Here is a 23,355-nt window from a genome sequence, read left to right on the forward strand (position 1 = left end):
ACGTGGAGAGAAGGTAAGCCTGATAAAAAAAAGACAGAGATAGAGAGACCTGGAAACAAGAGGAACCATTTGTTTCTCTGACACACGTATGCAAGTAGGTTTTCTACCAGAGCTGCAAGCTTCTTAAACACACAGCTGTATTTATGGAAGGAGAGGAACTGTTGAAAACTGGTTTCTCATCTTCCCTGTGTGACATCTTACCACTGGTGCTTTCCATTGGTTGGTCAGTACTGTTCTGCTTGTGGCGCACAGATGTCCAGCCTCCATCTGGCCTCTATGGGCACTTGCGATAATAAAACCTGATAATAACTATGATAAAATTAAACCGGCACTGTCAAGAATATTAAAAAAAAAACCTTACTCAACAACACACTGTTTGTAAAAGTGTGATGGTAAATCTCCTGTCTAGACATAGAATGTCTCTGACATGCAGCAGGTTTTCATTCTGTCGTTGAAGATACTCCATCAGGAGGCAGGAAAAGGTGACAACATGCGCTACATTAACGTAACACACAGCACTCTGACCTATTAAGGGTCAGTCTGTTCTGTCAAGACTCAGTTCATGCTGTGATTGGTCAGTACGGAGGTGAGAAAGTCCTGGGTTTGAACTTTTCTTACCACCTCGTTTTCTATCGTTACCGTTTGCTGCATCTTTCATGTGGACGCCACAGTGTAACACTAAAAACAACCTTACAGAGAAAAGTGTGTGACAATACACACTAACCCCCCATCTCCCTGTCCAGCTCTCAGCTGTATCCACTAACAATAGTCTGTGAGCGCTAGCGAAACACACTGCACTGTAGCACAAGACTGAGCCAACTCAGTGCATGCAGCCACTGCTGTTGATCTTGCTTCTCTTACGTGTCTGGTGTAGACAACGAGTCGAGGGAACGTTTTTTTTTACGTGTGTGTGTTTTATCACAGTGGAGCCGTCTGTTTCTGTGGGTTCTTTGTTGGTGCATGATTAGCTTGGAGAACAGGAACAAGTTCATCTGAAGTGACGCTGTGTAGAGAGCAGACAGGAGAGGTCTGTGTCTGCTGAGCCAAGGAGCAGGTCAGAGGTCACACATGTGCTCCAACCCACACACACACACACACACACACACACACACACACCACTTGAGCACAAACGTATTGCTGTGCAAAAGCTAAGGCTCAGTGACTACACAGCAGACCCAGGATCCTGTCAGCCTTGTTATCACCATGAGCATCACACCTAAAAAGATACAAATGGAGCAGTGGCAGACGTGTGGTAGGAAATCACAAACGCCTGCTGTGTATCTAGCACACAGAAACCCACATGGTAATTGTAGAACTCTGCTGTGGGCTGGGACTTGAAGATTCATCACATACAGTTGCAAGAAAAAGTATGTGAACCCTTTGGAATTTCCAAGTTTTCTGCATTAAAGCAGAAGTAAGCGGAAGGTTTGTGTTAATATAAGTCTTAAATAGTTATATCTTCCGACAGCAATCACTTACATAGAGTGTTTGGTCTGAAACACGGGTCTGTCAGTCACTCTGCTCTGCTGTAAGCCGAGGAGAAAACTTTCCTTGTATCCTACAACCTTTATCCAATGAGGAGAGAGAACGGCATAAAGGGGCGGTCCTCTCTGTGTGTGCAGCCAAGGGATGCGCGTGAATGTGGTGACGTAGGGACGAGGGCGGGGACTGCTAACTCCATCGGCTGACAGGAAGTTAGCCAAAACGACCGAATCGCTTACTTCTGCTTTAATTGCTGTGCTTTCCATTGCAGGCCTGAAAGTTTCCCACTCCACAAGACTAATGGGAAAATGTGTTGTGGACTGATGAAACTAAGATTTCATTTCTTGTATTTTTTTTTTATTATTATTATTTTAGTATTTTTTTGTACGTATGGTGTAACAATGTCTCTGCATAGCAGCATGTAAACATCATGTCAGTGGTGAAGTCTGGTGGAGGAACATCATGGTTTGGGGCTTTGCTGCCTCAGGGTCTGGACAGTTTACCATCATCCAGAGTTTATCAAGGCTTCACCAGCTGAAACTCAGTACAAGTTGTGTGATGCAGCAGGACCTTAAACATTGAAGTAAATCTACTATCTAGATCATCTAGAGTAGCTTCAAAAAAAGAAAATCCACCTTTGGGAGCGGCCCAGTCATTCACACCAGACTCCAGAATTCATCCTGAGTGTTGTGCAGTTCTGATCAGCTGGTTGAGGTTGTTGCTGCCAAAGGAGCTTCAACCACTTATTAAATCCAAGGGTTCACTTACTTTTTCCACCTGCACTGTGAATGTTTAATGGATATGTTCAATAAAGACATGAAATATCATAATTGTTTGAGTGGTATTAGGTTAAGCACATTGTGTTTATACTTGTGACTTAGATGTAGATCGCATCACATTAAATGACCAATTAATGCAGAAAACTAAGAAATGCCACTGCAAATACATGCTCAAATACTATGAGATAAATCCCATCACACACACACACACACACAAACACACACACACACACACACACACGGTGCTCTGTGTCCGTCAGCCTGCTGCTCATTCATTCACCTCCTCTCAAAGAGATCTACTGGATTTCTGATGGAGGGGAATGTCTGAGAACAAGAGAGTGGCACTCTCCTCCCTGTGTGCCAGCTTGGCTCTGTCCAGCTCTGGGGAAAGCCAGCTGGTCTCACATCACACATCTACAGTCATCACTGACCAGCTCAGACTGGAAGGAAACACCATCCCACTCACACATACTCACTCATACAAAGCCTCAGAATACAAAGACTCCACCCTAATATGACATGTCATCATTGAAACGCTTACTAAATGGAAAATACACACACAATGAGGACATACAGTTAACTGGCAAATCTATGTGCCGTTTCACAACATTAGCTCTGCATTCATCTCACGGTCTGTCATTACTTCTAAGACATCCATGATGGAGGGCACTGGGGAAAATGTGTGGTTACAAGTTTCCTTAACGACAAACAGACTCTGGAGCCCCCTGTGTTTGTGCTTGTGCCTGTGTTTGTTTGCACATACTTGAGCATAGGAGTTTGAATTGCACAGCAGCAGCTATGATGTGAGCCTGATGGTTAGAGAAGAAAAACCGTGGCAGTAAAGAATTTCAAAGTCGACTCAAAACAAGAACAAACAGTACAGCAATAAAACCACACACGTGGGCATGAGCGTTTTCCTCGCACGACTCGTGAGGATTCCTGTGTGATGTCATACTGTGGAGTCGGAGAAAGAAGGAATAAAAAAAAAAACCAAAGGAAAGGAAAAAGACATTAATATTATGTCTTCCTCTTTGATTCATGTGTTTGTTCCAGCTGAGAGGAACTTTGACATGTTTCACAACGGCAGTAAAAATATGTTCGGCAGAAAGAGCAGAATGAAAACAGCAGAGGAACAACAGACGATTAACGTGACTGACTGATGACTTTGGCGCCGTATGATCCGTGACATAACAAGATAAGAAAATCAAACGTTTCTCATTTCCTGTTTTATAGCAGACACATGCTCAGAGACCCAGACGTTTGTCCTCAGATCAACCTTTAGCCTGTGAGCAGCCCAACAATGTAAGGGTCTGATGCTCAGTGCATTCTTCAAAATAGGTGTGTGCGTGTGTGTGTGTGTGTGTGTGTGTGTTACCTAGGTATGGTATACAAGAGACCATGCTCTGGCTGCTTATGAAGTCTCTCAGACGTTTGTAGTTGTCCTCTTTGGACATCAGGTAGTCGAGTCGATCAAACGTGGCCTTGTCCTTCCGGCTCAGTAACTGTGATGTGAAGGAGGGCAGGAGGGAGGGAGCAAAGAGACACAGCCCATTCAATCTTAACAGACTACAACAGCAACAGGAACAATACAATGACAAATACGTTTGCAATAAAATGACTTGATTGAAGTTGCATTTGCAGAAATGAAGAGACATGCTGCAGGACAGACAGAAGTGAAGACAGTCTTCTTCCTGCTACAACTTTGTATCTTCTTGATTCAATGCAGACAAAACATCCATTTCAAAATGCCATGCTAACATTTTTTATTTGTTGCTTGTTCGGAAAACAAGTCAATACCTGGTAATATTCCACAGTCACTTACAGTCAGCGTCAGAATAAAATGTAATTATTTTGGAGAGAAAAGCTGTGTGTTAGAGAGCACGAAGACCACGCCTGCGCCAAAACATTTGATCTGATGGAAGAAGCCTCGGAAATTCTTTTTTTTTTTTCCTTCTTTTCTTTTTTTTTTTAAAAACACACAGCTCTTAAACTTACATCTAGGAGAAGACCATGTAGTGACAGACTTTTGTTTGCATGCTTGTTCGTGCAGATACTAAACTGTAGAGTTGTTAACTCATGGAGCACAGCAGCAGTAGTGAAGCATCAGACCGCTGGTACAAGTCAAAGGTACCAACCAGATCAAGTGTGTGGTCTCTTCTCAGAAGCTGTTACATCATTACATTTGTGTCATAATGGAAAATCTATCTATATTTTCAGCAAGAACACTGGCACAGATGGGCAGTCCCTCACATGAGGGACTGCGCTGGCCGATCATGAGCAGCCCTTCAAATTTCACACACTTGTAAAAGCAACTACAAAGAACTTTTAACTGGATATGCAAAAGTCTCTGGTTTCTGCTCATGTCTCTGTGACCTACAACAGCAAATGTGTCTGTGGGTGCTGTGCAAACATCGGTGTGGAGATAAGCTATTTCCTAATAGTGTAACTCTATCATTTCTGGAGGCAGTGGTCGGGTCGGACCACCGGACAAAACCATTTATGGCACCCAGACCGGAGACGGCACACGTGAGCCAAATAAGTGTCTTTATTACAATACGGCCACAGGGGTCGCCAAAATCAAAACATTTTTTTTCCTTTTAATTATCGGTGCATGTTGTTTTGAAATCAGCGGGGCAGAGACATGAGCTGCTCAGTGAACACAATGGAGGAACGGTACAGGTCCCCTGTCCCTCATCAAACTCATCAAATACACAATCCAACATCTCCACAACGCTCTGGTGGACAAGTTGTGACCTGCACATTCACCACGCTATGAAATAATAATGTATAACTATGTAACATTACGACACATGAAGCAAATACTCTGAACTACTTGTGCGTCTGAAATCACTCCGCTCAGCAGCCGTGTCTGAAATGTAGTTCCGGCTGCATTTGCCTCGAAAACAACTCTGTCTGGTAATGTTCTGTTATTATCTCATAGCCTGGTGAATGTGCAGGTCACAGCCTGTCCACCAGAGTGTTGTGAAGTTGCTGGATTGTGTATTTGATGAGTTTGATGAGGGACAGGGGACCTGTACAGTTCACCTCCATTGTGTTTGCAGAGCAGCTCGCGTCTCTGCCCCACCTATCTATAAACATCATGCAACGTTAAAGACAATGAACCTACCCCTAAGACTATAGGGATTATGGCAATATGTGAATTTTGCCATAATCTGCAATATGTGAATTTGCCAAAATGTTGAACTATCCTTTTAAGATCATTGGAGAGTGGCACAGAGGACAGTGGTTAGCTGTGTGATATTTCATAGTAAGGAAAATGTACTCACCGCCCATGTTTTGGTAAGCCTGAAGATGGGAGCACTTTGGAGAGCCGACACCACGGCCATGACTGCGTGGAGGTTGTTAATGTCACACAGTTTCTATGGAAAGTTAATAGTACACAGAGTTCACCAGCTGAGTTAACACTGCAAACATTCATTATGATCGATCAACGGTATCATGTTGTGAGTTAAGTTGTACCTTGGCAGTGCGAATGTAAAGACTCAGCACCTCTGCTCTGATCTTCAATGTCTGCGCATGGAGGATCTCTCTCACCACCCAAAAACTTGTCTAAATAAAAAAGACACACACAAAGACATTACAACACAAAGTGGACCCAGCATGACAGAGAAAATTTAATCCCTCGCATTACATTTTCTGATCACAGTAAAGATTTCAGGTTTGTAGAGAGAAAGGCAGGGAGTTGTGCCTTGTTACATTTCTAGAGTCTGACACCAGACCGAAGGCCTGTCCACAGCCATGACAACTCTGGACTCAAACCAGTTCCAAGCAGAGCAGTGGAGAACTGGGACTTCTGACTGGAACGCTCCATTAGAGCCCATTAGAAATTAGCTCTTGAGAAAAAACAAGAGCTTCACAGGACTGATTACACAACAGATACACACCATAACTCCTGATTTGTCATCTGAAAAAGGAGCAGGCCAGTGTGTGTGTGTGTGTGTGTGTGTGTGTGTGTGTGTGTTCAGAGTACTTGGCCAGACCCAGAGTAATGTCGGAAATCTGTCTCTTTAGGGAGAACGCTGCTAAGCCAAAGTTCTGATTTCACGTACACACACGGACAAGTCAGTGAATCAATCAGAGTGGAAGCTCTGGGGACGGAGGGAATGGAAAGAGGAAAAGGAGGAGAAAAGAGGAGTGAGGGAAAAGAGGAGGTAATGGGAGGGGAAGTTAGCCTCAACGCCACAGGGCTCTGAGGGCTTTCAAAGCGCACAGCTGTCTGCACATTGTGTTCTGATAAGACGAGCAGGCTGACCATCTCTGCTTTTTTACTCTTACGCAGACATACTTTCACCTCATTCATCCTCTCAGCTCCTCCCCCGCTCCTTTCTGCTGTTTGTGCCTGATTAACTGACTTTGTGTGAGTCCTCCATTAAAGCCATAGACCACTCAATGTGCTTCATGTGTGTCTATAAATTAGGGCGCACATCTCTCTCTCTCTCACTCACGATAAACCCTTCAATTTTTATTTAAAACATTTTTTCTTCCAGCAACAGACTTCAAGCAAACATTTCAAACCCCCTTCTGCCTCCATGTGTACAGTGGACTGGAGTTTCTATCAACCGTTTGATGTAATCTGGGAGCAGAAACATGCTGCAGCTTCACACGAGTCTCCTTGTTAGAGAATGTGTCTGTAATTCTCTCCACCACAGGGCTTCATCTCACAGAGCCTGTCCTCATACGCCTTGGCCTTCAAAACTGCACCATGATGAGATCACTCATGACGACAGTGCTCTACATAGGTGCTAGCATGAGTGTGTATGTGTGAGTGAGGGAGGGTGTGGGGGTACAGGGGCTGTACAGACTCCCCTCAGTGGAAGAGGATTATGTCCTGAAGTAAAGATCATGTCAGTGGGACTGTGTTTATGAGCGGATCAAGGCCTCGGGACCAGAGCTGTGCTGGAGACTCCAGCACTTCACTAACCATAAAGAAGCGGAAGCTGCCAGATGCAGCCAAATGCTGTGTTTCAACTCATTTAACCCTCTATGGTGTTGCCTTTGGGGGAAAAACACACACTTTTTTGGTTCTCACATTGCCCCTTTAATTAAAAAAATATATAGATTATACTTAGAAAGTAACATGACCAGTCTGTGACCAAAGAATTGCGGGGCTGAAGTGGGTTTGACTGTTTCTCTGGGGGTAGAGCCGTCCTTACTGGAACTAAACCTGGATGAGACACAGCACCAACAAATGGTGTGACCATCACCTTTTAACATGTTTAAAGTTAAATGACAATGTAGAAAAAATATTGTGGGTGTGTAAGTAAAGACACTTTTTGTTTATATTTTCATACTAAAACTGTGGCTTTTTGTCCGTTGCTTCAGGGCTACTCTGTGCAGTTTGTCCACTTTTGTTTGCACAATAACATTCAAATGAATGGAGAACAAAATCAATAATTGTTATTATGTGTGGAGGAAGCGTGATGGAGCGGTTGGGCTCATTCCCTCTGACAGTGGAAAAAAGACTAAAATTAAATTAAAGGGATATTTCACCCAAAATTCAAATTTTCCTCATGTCGACTAAGGGCTGGGAGAAGTTTCAGAGTCCTCCGTGCCTTCTCTGAGTTACAGCGGGGCTCCGTGCAGCACTGCATGTCTATATGACGGTAGCGAACAGGGCTCACTTTTCTTCGTCCAAAAAGACACACCAAAAAACATCCAAATACCTCCATAGTGCTCGTCTGTAATGTCCCTCTTGTATTGAAGCCCCAACATGAGAAATTGTTCCGAAAAAAATTAAATAAGTCTGTTTGTAGCGGAAGCTCCCAGTGTCTCAGTTCACTGCTCTGCCTAGGAAGAGCAGTGAACTGGGTGTCAGTGCAAATCGCGCAAGATTTTGCGGACCCCCCCTGTAACTCCGAGAAGGCACGGATGGCTCTGAAACTTCTCCCAACCCTTAGTCGACATGAGGGTGAGTAGAAAATGAGTGAAGATTGAATTTTGGGTGAACTATCCCTTTAAACATAGATGACAATCAATGACTTGAATATTAACACTTCCCCTGGGGGATTAATAATTGGTCATATTTTAATAGATACTTAAAATATTTTTGTAAATATTGAGCAATGTCATTATATTTTTACTATATTTAATTTTACACATTAATAGCGTTGTGAAATTGATAAATGCATAATAATCGTGATAATCGTAATACCGTGATTATTTCTCTGACAACAATCGTAACAAGAAAATCTATAATCGTGACATCCCTAGTGTGCAGTGAGGGTTCAAAGCCAACTCACCCTCTAAAACATCATTACACCATTTGTGGTTGATATTAGTTGAAACCAACATGTTTATGTATATACTGCTTGATTGTCACTCTTTCCTCTTATCACATTCATTTCATAGAATGCAATATAGAAATAGCACACTGTTGTCCTGAGGCAACAAACCAACATCTGGTGGGGTGGAGTTGGATGAGAACCTAAAATAAAAATGTCCCCCTGAAATAAAAAGTCATACCATAGAGGGTTAATGGCCTAAGGGGAGAAGGGGGAGATGGAGTTGAAGATTTGGACAAAAAAAGAGCACAGCTGGTTGACAGGCCTGAGGTTATGTGTGACGAGTCCTGAGCTGCCAACAGCTGGTCAGCGGCAAAAAGTGAATTTACGTCCCTCACTGTTGATTTGACGGTGACCGCTGCACCATCAGTTGTCAATGAGCTGGAATAAGCTGCTGCCGCTGCTGCTTTTATCTGCATTTGTGATTTCAGTGCAGACATCAAACTTTAGACCCGTCAGCCCTTTACGGTAATCTGCTTGGAGAATTGACAAAGTAGCTGTATAGAACATATTAGTCTAGAATGAGAATAATAAGGTATGACATGAATATAGCATGAGGTCTCAAACATTTTTCAGCTTTGTCGTTTGTTAGTTTTTCTTCCTGGTGAGAATACAATCTTTTTTCATTAGTTTATTATTATTATTATTATTATTATTATTATTATTATTATTATTATTATTATTATTATTATTATTATTATTATTATTATTATTATTATAGCAAGAAATCAATATTACAAAACACACAGAGATTACTGTGCATTGATGGCATTATAAGATGAATGCACACTATTGTTGGGAATGATTCTCTCCATGCTGCCTGCTCAATAGACTGGCTAACTTTTCTTCTATTCTCCTGGCTCCCAGACGGAGCTGCCAGTAAAACAGCGACTGAGGGAAAGAATATGGCTTCAGCTCATGCTAAGGAGCTTTCTGGGACTCTCTGCTCTCCCAGTCCAAGTCCTATTATCCAAAAAGCTCATTTTCCTTGGCTCCCAACAGCTGAAATGTGTGCAGCTAACATCTTGAATCACCGTTTGGGATCTGCTATACATGAAGAAGTTTCCACAGCAACACATTCTTGTTAGATCATCTCATATTTATACCAGAGGGCAGTAAAGTGGGTCTTAAAGGAACCTGGCAAAAACAATGGAAGGTGATTCAAGGGCATGGCTGCCACTTACATCATTACCCACAACATCCCCGTTGGTGATTTCATGGGGCACTGAGGGAGCATGCCATACACCCTGCTGTGTACAAAAAGCACACTCAGAACTTCATAAAGGCCAGAAGCAAAGAAGCAGCTCAGGGCTTAACATCCTATCTTGTCACTGACCTCTCCCTTTGTCTTGGGGACTATTTATGATGTAAATAAATACACAACCAGGGCTTTAAAAACAACCAGGTCTGGGAGAGCCAGGGTAATGATTTGGCACTTGGGAGGATGAAAGAAGAGGACATGATGGAAAGAGAAGTTGTAACCGCTCCATTCCTTGATGGCCAACGCTCATAAATCTTTAACACTGCAAGAGAAACGGTTTTCTTACTCTCCGTTTGTTTGAGAGGACTGAAGGGCAGACTCTTTGTGTGTCTCATCTGCTTTATTTTTTGTTGTTTTTTTCCATTTGCTTTGGTTTAGAAATTACAGAAGCGTATAGCATTCACTTGAATTGAAAAATAAAAATTACTAAAAAAACATGGGAGAAAAAAAGCCAGAAAAACAGGGGAAATAAATTACTCAGAAAAACCCAGATTTTTTTTTTTATTCAAGTGAATGCTATACGCTTCCGTAAGAAATAACAGAACAGTCCATACAAATCATTATCAAAATTAGGGCTGACCCAAAACATTTGAAGCTTCGAAGCTTTGTTTGTTGCCATGGTAATCGATCATGAAGTCTGTGATGTTTTTTTTTTTTTTTTTTTCCTTTTTGACACCGGTTCTCATCGGCAATTGTTACATTAAAATGAGTAGGCTACTTGGCATCCTGGAAACCTGCCTGATTGTGGAGATATGCAGTGTTTGTTTGCCATTAATTTAATTATTTCCGTTACGATCACGCACAACCCCCCTGTTAGACGTTACGATCGCGCGCACCCCTGGCCGTCGAAGCTTCGATTTTGAGCGATTTTATGTCCGCGAAGCTTCGATTATCAAAATATGATAATCGGGTCAGCCCTTATCGAAATATTACATGAACAACAAACAACAAAACCTAAACAAACAAAAAAATACATAAGGATAGGGAGCCATAAAAAAAAATGCCCCAAAAAACCCAGTATGTAACCTATTCCCAAGACCATAACAACTTTTCTATATATATTATCTTAATTGTCTCACCTGGTTGAACCTCCGAGTGAAGGCCACGACATTTGGAGCAGAGCTGTGCTTCTCCTTCTTGTTCCAGCCACAGCTCGACAGCTCCTGAAAACATACAAACATCAGGGACATGGATGGAACGCACACATCTATACAACCTTTTGTACCCACACCACAGTCTAGCCAGAGGTTTGTCAGTGGGAAGAGAGGAGGGAGAGACCAGGATGGAGAAGGAAAAAGAGAAAGGCTGAGGACAGGATCCGGTCAAAGCCTCAGGTGATGTTAACCAAGATGAAGACTCAACTAATAAAAAAAAATCTGAAAATGCTAATAAAGTATAATGATAGGAATTTGAAATTAAATAAGAACATCATCTGAAGTTTATATTACTATATTTCTGAAGGACTCATTATTGCACTGAGGAATAGATTAAGGCCCCACCACGAGAAAGCTCTACTGCTTTTTTTGCATAATGCATCCCATGAGCACAGAGGTGATATGACACAGCTGCACAGTGGAAGTGACGACATGTCAAAGCAGTTCCAGATTAAATCAGAACAAGACCAAACCACAAATGACTATAAACAATTCAAAATTCTAAACATTTTAAAACACACATTTCACAATGTAAGGGATGGAGAAATACATTTAGGTTCAAATGTAGACGATGCAGTATACTCCACAGTCCACATTAATCCATAATCCTAAAAAATGTCAAATATTATAACAAATGTTTGTTTATTTTTTCCATTTCATGTTACCAGAGATCAAGTAAAAACTGTTTTCAGATGAAGTCATTCAGTTTGAATTGACGCCATCCCAAAAAGGCAACAAATCTTCATAGCTGATGAACTGGAACCGGTGAATGTTTTGAGTTCTCTTCACTTTTTTAATAACTTACTAAAACCATGGTCAAGTTGCTGAAGTTGTAATTTGCCGCTAATAAATGTCTGATGCACTTCCACTAATGCCAGTCTCACAAAGCAGCAGCAGCTGTTGGAGCAGCAGTCATTTCAGTATAGTTCATAAACAGAGGGGTGGAACTGGATCACAGAAAATCCCAACAACAACACACAGTCGACATACAGTCGATACCGGGCCCGGCCCCGTTTGGCCCCGACCGCTGTCCTCAGTGTGAGGTAAAAACAGGAGACCACACAGATGCCACAAAGGGAGCCCAGACCCCTCCTTTGGCCCCCGCACACCCTGTCCACTGGCCAGGGACACTGACGTAACAGTAGGAAAAATGTTGTGTAAGTTCTCCTCCTAATCCCTGCCAGCCCGACCCACTTGGGCTTCAATGAACAGCTGAATCAGGCTGCAGCTCCCCCACACAATACCCCCAGTGAGACAGTCTGACCGTCTGGAAGCACCCAGCTCCACAGAGCGGCCAGCAACTCCCTGACCCGGGTCACGTCAGGACGTGGACTCAGCCAGGGGGGGTAAAGGGACAACATATCAAATACAGATGGTAAAAGCAGACCTTCATGTGTAGGCTAGGTGATGCTGAGTCAGGAGGAGGATACAGGGGAGCAGTGGAAGGAAGATGAAGAGATTATTAAGACATAAAAAAAAAACACTCAAGAGGACCCAAAAGCATCTTCTCACAAGATTTACGAGCCCGTGTGGAGCCTCGTCAGAGTCAGAGTGTGTTGTCTGTGTCGCAGGATGTAGCTTAAAGGGACAACGAGGAGTTTCTCCATCGGCAGAACGAAAAATTCCGCAACAATAAAAAAGTCTCATATTAATGTGGATGAATCTACGTTACCCACACTTGTTAATGGCCCCTTTTTCGATAAATATTTTGTTTTGTCTCTATCGTTATTTTGTTATTATTAGTGGTGGCGGAAATGCTGGGCGAGCCGACCAGCGTTTCCTTACTTTCGGTTTCGCGGCGAGTTATGAGAATAACGCCTCTGAATCGCCGTTTATGGTCAGAACTACGACGGTATCTAATCGTCTTCGAACCTCTGACTTTAATTCTTGATGAATGAAAGCACGAGTCTGTCTTGCGCCGGTCAAAGAATTTCATGGTGCGTGCGGAGGCCCATAAATGTAGTGTGAAAACACTTTGCTTTTCCAAAACTCCTCGTTGTCCCTTTAACCAGCGTAGGGAGACTCGAGACCGTCTCACCCAGAACTCTTTGTTTATTGAAAATCTGTCCTATTTAAATAAGAGCTTCCCTCCTTCCTGCCACCGTGTCAATCATTCTCGTCTCAAACTTCCACACGGCTCTAGTGTTGATTCTCGAACGGAGACGTTCCACAGTTACTGGGAGGTAGCGGTGTTTGTGTGTCTCACGGCTCGGACCGCCACCTGACCACCCAGGTGGGCCATACGGCCAGGAGGAGACACGCAGACAGACGCTCCCACACCTCCCTCACTCAACAAGACCACATCGTTTCAACAACTGTCACTGATCCTGCCACACTAGACCACCTAGGCCCGTCTTCTAATCTACAGTACCTCTCACCTCTCTGTCCATCTCTCAGCCTGCAGCTCAAGACATTCAAGGTGAGACATTACAGACAAAAACATTCTATTTTTCATGCAGTGATCAATTTTGAGATTTTAGGCTATTTTGCTTCCTTATCATGTCTTCTTTCAGAATAGTGGAAAGAAAGGGTAGAAAATCCACATTAAGGTGGTTATTACTTCATTTTGTCTCTTTTGTCAGTAGATTTCTCCTAAAATCACCAAAACGTAATGCTACTGTGACATACTGTGCTGTACCTGTCATGTCACATATCATTGTAAAGCTATCTCTCTCTCTCCTGAACAATGATCAAAAATGTGTAATTTCCTTTGCATCAGCAACAAGTACAATTTACATTAACAATCTATGGAATTTTACAGGGTTAGTCTTTAAAGGCCATTTTCTCAAAATGAGTTTTTCCTCAGACTGAACTAGAAATCTCCACTTCAGCAGCACCTAGAGACACCAAACCTTGATATATCATTCAAAGCCTGATTTATACAACATTTTATTCCTAAAAACATGGAGAAATTAGATTTTTTTTTATAGCTGGTGACAGTATTTTCTCATTCACATTTAAAGAGATATCTAAAATCCCCTCTGTAAAAACGTCTGAGTCTAATATGTCAACAAAATAAAACAAGAATTGTGAAAGTGGGTTTATCCATTGTTCAGAAAGGTATGCAAATGTGTGCATCTTTCATTAGATATTGCCTCATTTACATATTTAAAGATAACGTGTAATACAAACCTCACCTAATCCCTCTTGTTCTGAGCTTGTTATGTAAGAACCAGTTGCCTCATGTGTATTAAGGAGCAGGGAACGGCTCCACAGCTTCTCCAGAGACGCTTTTTATTTTATCACTTTCTTGCAACCTTTATATTCTACTCTCCTTCTGTGGCCTTACAAACAGCAGGCAACATTCAAAAAGAAAAAAACAACAACAGCCTAACAACAGTTGAGTTTTTGGAGACAGGCTTTGACGAGGGAGATCTGGAAATGAGAGCTTTTTAAATCCTGCAGTAAAAGTACAGTTAAAAAAAGAGGCTGCTCGGCCAAACCACAGACAGCCTGTCACTTCTACATGCTAGTCTGACTGAGCAGCTTTTTTTCATTAAAGCACAACCCTATGGAGCTGCCAGAGGCCGGCTGTATCTCCACTGTCTATAGGTGTGTATGGTTAACACCAAGACTGTACACCAGTTGTTGCAATTACAGACGTCACAATATGAGGGGAAAAAAAAGAACAACACTATCAGTCCAGTTCATCTTTAACTTTAAATGAATTGGACTCATACAAGTGTCGGGAGGCGGAGAGAGTCCGTAACCATAACTGTACAAAAACATACACAACAAGACTTGATATGGAGTGAAAAGGCCAGCAGATGATCTGGTGAGAGGAGGAACAGATGAGAAAAGATCCACGGCCATCAGGATGTCATCATGTGAGCATTAGAATCTGAATCTGAATCTGATTATGATGCCAAAAAGATTTTTAACATTTGCTGTGGTGTTTTGATGCCTAAAAAGTCTGTAGGTCAGATAGCTTTAACATATACAGGAAACTGTGACAATGAAATATCAAACATTTACAATAAAATATTAAGAAACATTAGAGAAAATATAAATGTGTTCAATACAATACAGCTGAACTGACTATGAAAAATGACTGGGAGACTGTGGATTAGTTCATTTTTTAAGTACCACAGTTTAAGGGTTTCACCAATACTGGAATACAGCAATGCCATCGCCATCAACAAATGAGATGGCAAAGAGTTTTTTTATGGTCAGTTTCTCAGACGTACATGAAGCACTTTGCATCCACCAAAACACCTCTTGCTGTAACTAAAGCTTTAGGTCACCTTGGCTTTATCTCGTCATCTCTTCATGACTGCTCCAGTGTTTGTTTTATTTTGTTGCATATACATTCACCTGTTCTGCAGCTCTTTGTATGTTAGACTGCTTGCCAAGTTTCAGTTTTATAGTTACAGTTAGGGACCCTCCCTTTTAATTGAATACCATAGTTGGCAAAATCTATTTTTGGAGGCCTTTTGGAGGTCTTACAAGCTGTGTAAGATGTATGTTTGAAGTCCAAGCATGCATGCAAAAATGGCCTGTGTGAAGAGTTTGTCAAATAAAAAAATATCCTGTGAAATAAGTTGTGACCTGTTGACCTGCACCTCAAAGAATCGGAATCGAGAATCGTTTAGAACCGGAATCGATATAGAGAATCGGAATCGGAATCGGAATCGCTAAAATCTAAACGATGCCCAACCCTACTCTTGATGCTACTTTTCTTAAAACTATTATATAAACAGAGGTACAGACTGAATACGACAACCAGATGCAGCTAAACCGCAAAATGCCATGACCTCATGTGAGATACCACAGCAATGTCTTGTTTTTGTGTACAGTGTGAATGGAAAACTCAAGTGCTGAGCTCCTGGAGAATATTAAAGAGAGTTCATGGGCCAAGACAGGAAGGGCAGATAAAGGTAAAGAACGGGATGGAAAAAGAAGAAAGATGAGGAGGGGAGGAAGTGAAACTGAGAAAAGGAGGTTTGCCGCAAGAAGAGATCTGTTGAGAATGACAGGAAGGAGTGCAATGGAAAGTCTGCACCGTCGTGTCTGTTGTTGTTCTGTACTTCAGCTCCTAGCGAGGCAGGGGAACCCTCATTCTGAGGGACAAGTTATACCACTGCTTTACAGATCCGCTTCAAGGGATTCCCTTCAGTCGCATTCACAAGACCAAAATCAGGTTTTGTAAAGTCACTGTGACTTTCACCCACCAAAATCTGATCACTTCATCTTATAGTCCATTGCAATATTTTGTTTCATATGGATTTGTTTATTAACAGACTACATGCACACATTCAGGGCTGTGGTTCATTTTGTGTTGCATTTAAATCTCTGACTGCTGGTTGGCAGCAGTCATTCAGCCGCTGACTCCTCCGCCCCAATGGAACAATAAGAGTACAGGTCAGTGGCTAAGCATGCTCCATTGTAGCTAATTGAGCACAGTAAAAAAGGGGAAAAAATCTAAATATATCCCATCATTGTCCCTGTATGAATGAATGAATTTATATTTATTTGAGTGTCATGCACCAATAAAGGTGCCCAGCCTATAAGGGCTTACAAGACACATTTCATATTTGGACAACAAACAAAATCATCAGAGCACAGACAAAACCAAAACCAAAACCACATGGAATTCACATAAACAATTCACTTTTTCTTAGTGTCCAGGCACTTTTTATGAAAGTAGCTATAGCAAAGACTTCTTTTCTGAAGAACCATTCCAACTTTACCTCATCATCAGCCCGAAACAACTCAAGGCTTCACATTTTGCATTTTCTGAAACAAAAACTGCCTGGCTTCGTCATATAACGGACAATGAACCACAAAATGCAGTTCAACCTCAATTACATTTAGATTACATAATGTGCATAGTCTTCCCTCCTCAGTTAAACCTACCTACTTCTGTTGCTAGAGGAAGAATCCCAGCCCTCAACTGGGCACATAAAGATCTCTTGGATCTGACCAGTGGCAAAGGAAGCCCTGTATCATGATACGCATCATTTCGACAGATTCTTGCCAATACACAGCCCTAATCAGAAGTATAATAATAATAATAGTAATGGAAAGTAAATCACATTGTTGTCTCTGACTGAGACGTGCAGGCCGTGAGCAGCAGCCTCCATCATCACCTCGCTGTGCACACCATGGAAAGAACGACTTTCCCAGAAGCTGTTAGTACATGTACTTTGTATGATTCTAGGCCATCTGTCATGACAAGTGAAACCAGACTGGGCTTGTATCTATATGAAACTTCTATCATGCATTTCATACTGCTGTAATAGTAGTTCTAAACAACAGTCTTCCACTGGCATCCAGTCCTAAACTTTGGACCAAATCTTCTTTGACAAGGGGAAAAGTGGTCAGTGTGGTTTTTCCTGTCTCTGCTGCCAAAACATTATTCTCTTCACCTCTCCCTGTGATTAATGTGCACTGACCATCAGGCTGACAGGCTGCTGTGACGCTGAGGTGCCCTCGTGCGTTTGTTGTGTAGCAGTTATTGTCCAAACTCGTCAGCGGGAAAACAACATGTTGGAGCTACAGGTCTACAGAGAGCCTGCCGTCTGCAACGTCAGGTACGGTTAAACTAAATGTTTCTGTATCTCACCATCAGACGTCTGGGTCTGTAGGCGTGATCATGTGAAACATTACCTGCCTCCGACTGCAAGTCACCGTCTCCCTCATGACTCACATGATGCTTTCAATGTGTTCAGAGGCGCTCTGCACTAAAGACTCAGACACGGGGAGCTGACATACTTCTCAGAGGTACGTCAAATGCAATGTGATAGCTGCTCCCTGAGAGCTCAGGTCCAACCTGCCAGCCAAAGCAACTAAATTACTTACTTGGCTGTTGTCATGGCTCTGTGTTAAAAACAAAAGACAACCCCCCCCCTCCCACCTCCCCCCCACATTCAAGTCCCTTTACATCACTCAGTTTGTCTTTTCCCTTCAGGTTTCATTTCATAAACATCTAATTGTAGATCATCAGCTGCGTGTCTGATTGCAGAATTGAAAACAGATCTATGAAAAAGGGGGAAAGTCCACTGTCTTATTTCATTACAATTCTTCCACACTTAACCTATTTTCACTTGCACATCATTTTACTCTACATTTCTCATCAGCTGATAAATGTAATCTATACTGTAGGGCCCTACATCCCACCCTGCTTCCTCTAGGTTAACAGATCCGATCGATGCTACAAACCATTAGGAATCAGTGCGTCGTAAATTTAGATGAGAGAAAAAGATTTAGCTACAAGTCTCCTGCATCCTTTTCCCTCCTCTCTCTGATCCTTCTTGTCATTTTAATGGCATTTCACTCTGCTGTGTAAATCTACAGCCAAGAAACACATCAGTGATTCAGCCAGCGGTTGTAGATAAAACATCGGCCTGCTCTGCACCATAGATTATTTCACCATCAAAAAAAAAACAACTTCTGCTGTTCCAATCAATTATACCTGCACTGCAAACAGGAGAAGACCAGGCTACGCTTTGTAGTCTGAGAACAGAGATAGCGAAGAATTTGACAGTCATGACAAGGGTCCATCACATCGAGTTCAGTCTGACAGTCTGCACTGCATGGCAGTGTCTTATGAACTGTCACTTATGTACCATTAAAAGCAGATGTGTTTAGATTCAGTTTGTCTCTGGAGTCTAGAGTGTCAGGGGAGCATGTGTTGTGATCTTTAAACCTGAATCTCTTGTTATTTATCCTTCACTTTCCCTACTTTATTTATAACCAGAGTTTGGAAGAGAGGAGGATAGTGATACTAATTCATGCCTCTTGCCCAGAGGGTTTGGCCCCAAGTAAACCCGTCTCCTTACACTGTTTTTGGTGTCTGCATCCACAGCTCTCGTGTTATCTTTTATTGCTATTATGACAGACAGTCATCTTTTCTTCCTCATCCAGAGGGTTAGTCTGGAGCTTCCGGGCTCCTCTCCATACATCTGCTCTATGTCAGTACTGGAAAACTTGAGTTAATGAGTTGCTCTGTTCGACTGAAATATTGTCCGAGCTGATTTTCCCAGCTCTTGCCAGAGTGTCTGTTTATGTATATACATGTAAAATGTTGTAAACATGAACATGCGCACAAACCGTGGTCGTCTCTTTCTCACAGAGTCACTCACTCTCACATTCATATTATGCTAAGACAGTTATGATGTGTTTATGGTTATGAGGGGAAAGAAATCTTAAACATAGACACCAACAGGCCAAGTCTAGTTTATGGTCATTTCCAACCATTTTAAGTAGTCAGTACAGTTATTACAGAAATGACCGCAGCTTTGGAAGACCAGACAAAAAACAGTAACATCAAAGCAGAATATTGAAGTCATGCCGAGGACAATATTTGCACTGAGCCATCTAAAGGGAAACTTAATTTACCTGCAGTAACTACACTGCAAGGCTGCAGTAAAAACATTCTTGATCAGTATGACCGCACACCAGAAACACTTGGAAGTGGAAAATGGAAAATGTGAATCGTCTCTTGTTTGTTGTTATGCAAAAAAGAAAAAATTAAAAAATGTCAATTTGAAACCCTCTGAAAAACATCTGGACATGTCAGTCGAATGCAAGAGGCTCCACTGGAGAGATCACATCCAATCAAAGGTCAGCTCCCTCACTGCTATTGTAACAAATTACAACACATCACATCATGGAAACTAAGGCCGCGTTCAGACTGCCAGCCAAAATCCGATTTTTAGCCCGTCCAGATTGGAACCGCATAGCTCTTTTTAAGTCTGAACAGTCCCAAATCACAGGAAATCCGATTTTTACAAACCGCATCGAAACCACCTTCGGGAGGTAGTTTCAAATCACATTTGGACAGATGCGTCTCAGTCTGAACAGCTCCAAACACTCAGATCGGTTTTGACTGTCCGTGATGTCACTCTACGCGGCGCTGTCACTGTGTCGCAGATCCCGTGAGCTCCAGTTAAATATCCATTTCCTTCTTGTTGCTTTTCTTTTATGCAAATTACCGTGTTGTTGGCGACAGGAGTGACGGCGATTAATCAGTTACCATCATTTGGAGAGTAGATTTTAGCATGACACAGCATTTAAAGGGTGCTTTAAGGAGAAGAACTGCACAGCTCAACATTTTAACCAAGTCATTTCATATTTTCCTATTCTGCACACACACACACACACACACACACACCTGCTCTTCCCATCATGTGTCTGCAAGACTGACAGCAGTGGAAACTATAGTTGCGTTTAATTCAGTCATGGCTGTTTTTGTAGCCAGTGTTGTGAGACAAAAGCACAGTGAGAGCAGGAAAAGCCTCACTAGTGCACTCTGTCCTTGCCAGGATGCTGCTGGGTCACTCCGCATACTGTGCACCCTGCTCCCTCTCTCACTCCAGCCTGCAGCCTTCATCTCCTTGTCAGCCCAGGATGAGCACAACAGTCCATTCAAAACGCATCATTCTTCAATCCCACTGGCAGCCCCTCCAACATGGGGCTCAGAGGCAGGGGCGATAAGTAAATCCACATCACTGACCCTTAAATCTTCACTCTGAACCATTTATTGCTACAGCAGACTGAAATAAAGGGACATGCATCATTAGGCTTGTAAATCTCACCCAGTGGAACCAGACTGAACATGGGAACATGTTTGCATATATGAAAAAACCTTCATCCAACCTTGATGAAAGTCTCCAGAAAGTAAAGCTACACTATGACATCGTTTCTTCAGTGAAATCACACACAGTGGGTCTGACGATGATATCATGCCAAGTGTGCTTTTAGCTGAGATGAGAACAGTGCTGCACATGTGCAATAGTGGGAGTTCTAGTCTACCACACCACACTGGGCCTATGGTCTGTATGCTGCTTTTATAAGGCCACAATGGCCAACCTTAAACAGGGGTTACCCACACCTGCTGCCAGGAGGGGTCTCACAAACCGGACCAGAGATTGCCTCAGATTGCACTGGCTGGCCTTTCACTGTGGTAACAGGCAAGGTGTGTCATGGCTGAGGTGTGGATGTGATAGGTGTGTCCCTGTGTGGGTGGTCTGATCATAGCTGCTGCTCAGATAACACCTGCACAACTGTGCTACAGAGAAGTGGAGTAGGAGACTCTTATATTTTCATACATGCAATTACATATGTTTTCTATGGAGGTATTTTCCTTTCTTCATTCAAGAGCGGGGTTTATCAGTGAAGGGCATGGTTTGCTGATTTCATGTTCAGATTTTGTAATATATTTGTAACATAGCAAAGGAATTTGAAAGACAATATTGCAAAATCTCAACATGAAATCAATAAACTGTCTCCCTACATTGATTTAGCACACACTTGAATAAAGACAGGAAAAGGGGCTTTACTTCGTTAACTGATTCACTGGGTATTCTTTGCATAATTTGAGATGAGAAGATCTGATTGACATGTCACCATCCACCTAAAAATATCAATGGGTTTGAAAGGAGTAGCTGAAAGTCCCACTTGACTTCTCACACTAGGTGTCAAAAATGACAGATGACAAATGCTAAGCTGTCATCTCTCTTCCCTCTTCAGGCTTGAGTGCACTCACCTCTGGCTGGATGGCTTTGAACACAGGAGCATCCATGAGGGTGATCTGGCCCTGCAGGAGGACAAACACAGCAGGAGTTGGACTTATCTCCAGAAATGGCCACAATGAAGATTGAATTTCCCTCAAAATCCCAGGCATCTATTCAAGACCTACTTTACCGTGCACTGCACAAATCATTAAATTGCCACATAAATAAATAATCAACCAATAAAATGACAATACAATGACAATAACGGACAATAAAAGAACCATAACCCTTAAGGGTTTTCTTGACAAACCAGGTGTGAGGAGACATTACAACAAAACATAAAGGATAAGACTGCCCCCCTGTGGTGGCACTCTCCTTCCTGGAATCACCTGTGCTTTATGCATTCAAATCTGTTTACAGGAATAAGGGACTTGTTTTATTTGTAAATAGGGTAAAATAAAATAAAAAACAGAGAGCAGCACGTTCTCTTCATTAGGTAAGGGTCACTCAGCAGCAGCTGGGTCCCTGTTTGTTCAGAGTTGCTGAGGAAGACTTGTGCAGAGGACGCCAGGAGAAACGTCTGTGCAGTAGGCACTGCCACACATCATCAATTATTACTGATCCAAACTCTGACCCCATTTCCTCCTCTTTCATCCCACCTCCTTCTAACTCCTGTCAGCACACCACGTTTGTCCATTTAACACCCATACATGCACTGTAACCCAAAAAACCAATACACTTACTGCATATTCTTCAGGAGTGACCTTAAGCACATCAAACACGACAGCATCAAAACTCTTCTTCAGCTCTGAAGAGCCCTTATCACTGAGAGATTCTGAGCTGCTGCTCTTCTGTAGGAGGACAAACAAACACACACACAGTTGCATCAGAAGATCTAATTTGAGAAAAGAGCGATACGTGCAATATGAACAACATTATAAAGGGAAGAATTACAAATGAAAGGAAGTAGCTCTGTTGTAGTGTAGCTATAGAGTCACTGAAAAATGTGATGACTTGATAGTTTGATGAGGAGAAGCATCGTGTCACCTTGTGATCATACGCTACAGCTTTCTGTGTTGAAAAATCAGAAGATGCTTCTTGTGCATTCATCTTGCAACACGTGTACACAAGTGTGGGCGCGGCCTCACCTCAGAGACTGTTGCAGCAATGGTGTTGATGCTTGATTGGCCATTAGGGAGGTCCATCATTCCCACACCATCTAGCCCTAGTGCAGGAGATCATTCATCATCCTCAGCTGCAGCAAAGTCCACCCGGCCCTCTGGAGACACACACACAAAACATAGACAGTGTACCACATATTGACCATGATCACCTGCACACATAGCAGACACATCACTCAGCCTGTTGCAACAGCTCCACCTACTGGATGAACCACACTGGTTTTAGTATTCTCTCTTAAACTCTCAGCTCCTGACTTGACTACAGAGCTGAATTCACCTGTAGAAATGAGCTGTGTTTGTTGAATTTCAAAATGGTACTGAATGTGATGGCAGGTTCACACCTCATCCCAGCAGGCCTATGGATGCCATATGGACACACACGTTCACAGTCTGTCACTTACTACACCAGAGAGAGTACAGGACAGAAGGAGCTTAGGCTGAGCATTAAGAAGAGATCATCTGTGAAAGGGAGCCACAACACTGAAACAGCTTACACCCAACTCTCGAGTACGACCTGCTGCTGCCATTCAACGGCTCTACAGTTTGGACCCGAGTCCGACTACTTCACACAGGAAGGAAGTCCGCTCATGGAAAGTTAGAGATATTGTGTGTCTTCTCGGGTGTATTTGTTCTTTTAATAAATGACCTTAACAATTGAATCAAGTCTCAACACTGTCAAATCATCAATCGGCATAAACATCAGTTTATCAATTAAATGTTGCACAAGCTGCTTTTTTAA

General features: G+C 42.4%; 1 protein-coding gene across 4 annotated transcripts in view; it reads right to left on the bottom strand.

Annotated features, from left to right (window-relative positions):
* ralgps2 (Ral GEF with PH domain and SH3 binding motif 2) overlaps nucleotides 1-23,355 on the bottom strand; it is an 80,423-nt gene that overhangs the window by 27,043 nt on the left and 30,025 nt on the right. For 3 of the 4 annotated variants that reach the window (XM_085773207.1, XM_085773209.1, XM_085773206.1), the window contains 7 exons: nucleotides 22,584-22,712; nucleotides 22,179-22,286; nucleotides 21,468-21,518; nucleotides 10,904-10,987; nucleotides 5,742-5,831; nucleotides 5,549-5,641; nucleotides 3,637-3,763 (listed from right to left, as the gene is read on the bottom strand). In XM_085773207.1, coding sequence (XP_085629333.1) covers nucleotides 3,637-3,763; nucleotides 5,549-5,641; nucleotides 5,742-5,831; nucleotides 10,904-10,987; nucleotides 21,468-21,518; nucleotides 22,179-22,286; nucleotides 22,584-22,643 — 613 coding nt within the window. In that variant the 5' untranslated portion in view covers nucleotides 22,644-22,712. Of the gene's footprint in view, nucleotides 1-3,636; nucleotides 3,764-5,548; nucleotides 5,642-5,741; nucleotides 5,832-10,903; nucleotides 10,988-21,467; nucleotides 21,519-22,178; nucleotides 22,287-22,583; nucleotides 22,715-23,355 lie in introns of all 4 variants that reach the window. The other variant, XM_085773208.1, reaches the window with a different exon arrangement.

The sequence above is a fragment of the Trachurus japonicus genome, chromosome 4 (assembly GCF_045865225.1).
Source record: "Trachurus japonicus isolate A0001 chromosome 4, Traja_1.0".
NCBI classification, from domain to species: domain Eukaryota; kingdom Metazoa; phylum Chordata; class Actinopteri; order Carangiformes; family Carangidae; genus Trachurus; species Trachurus japonicus.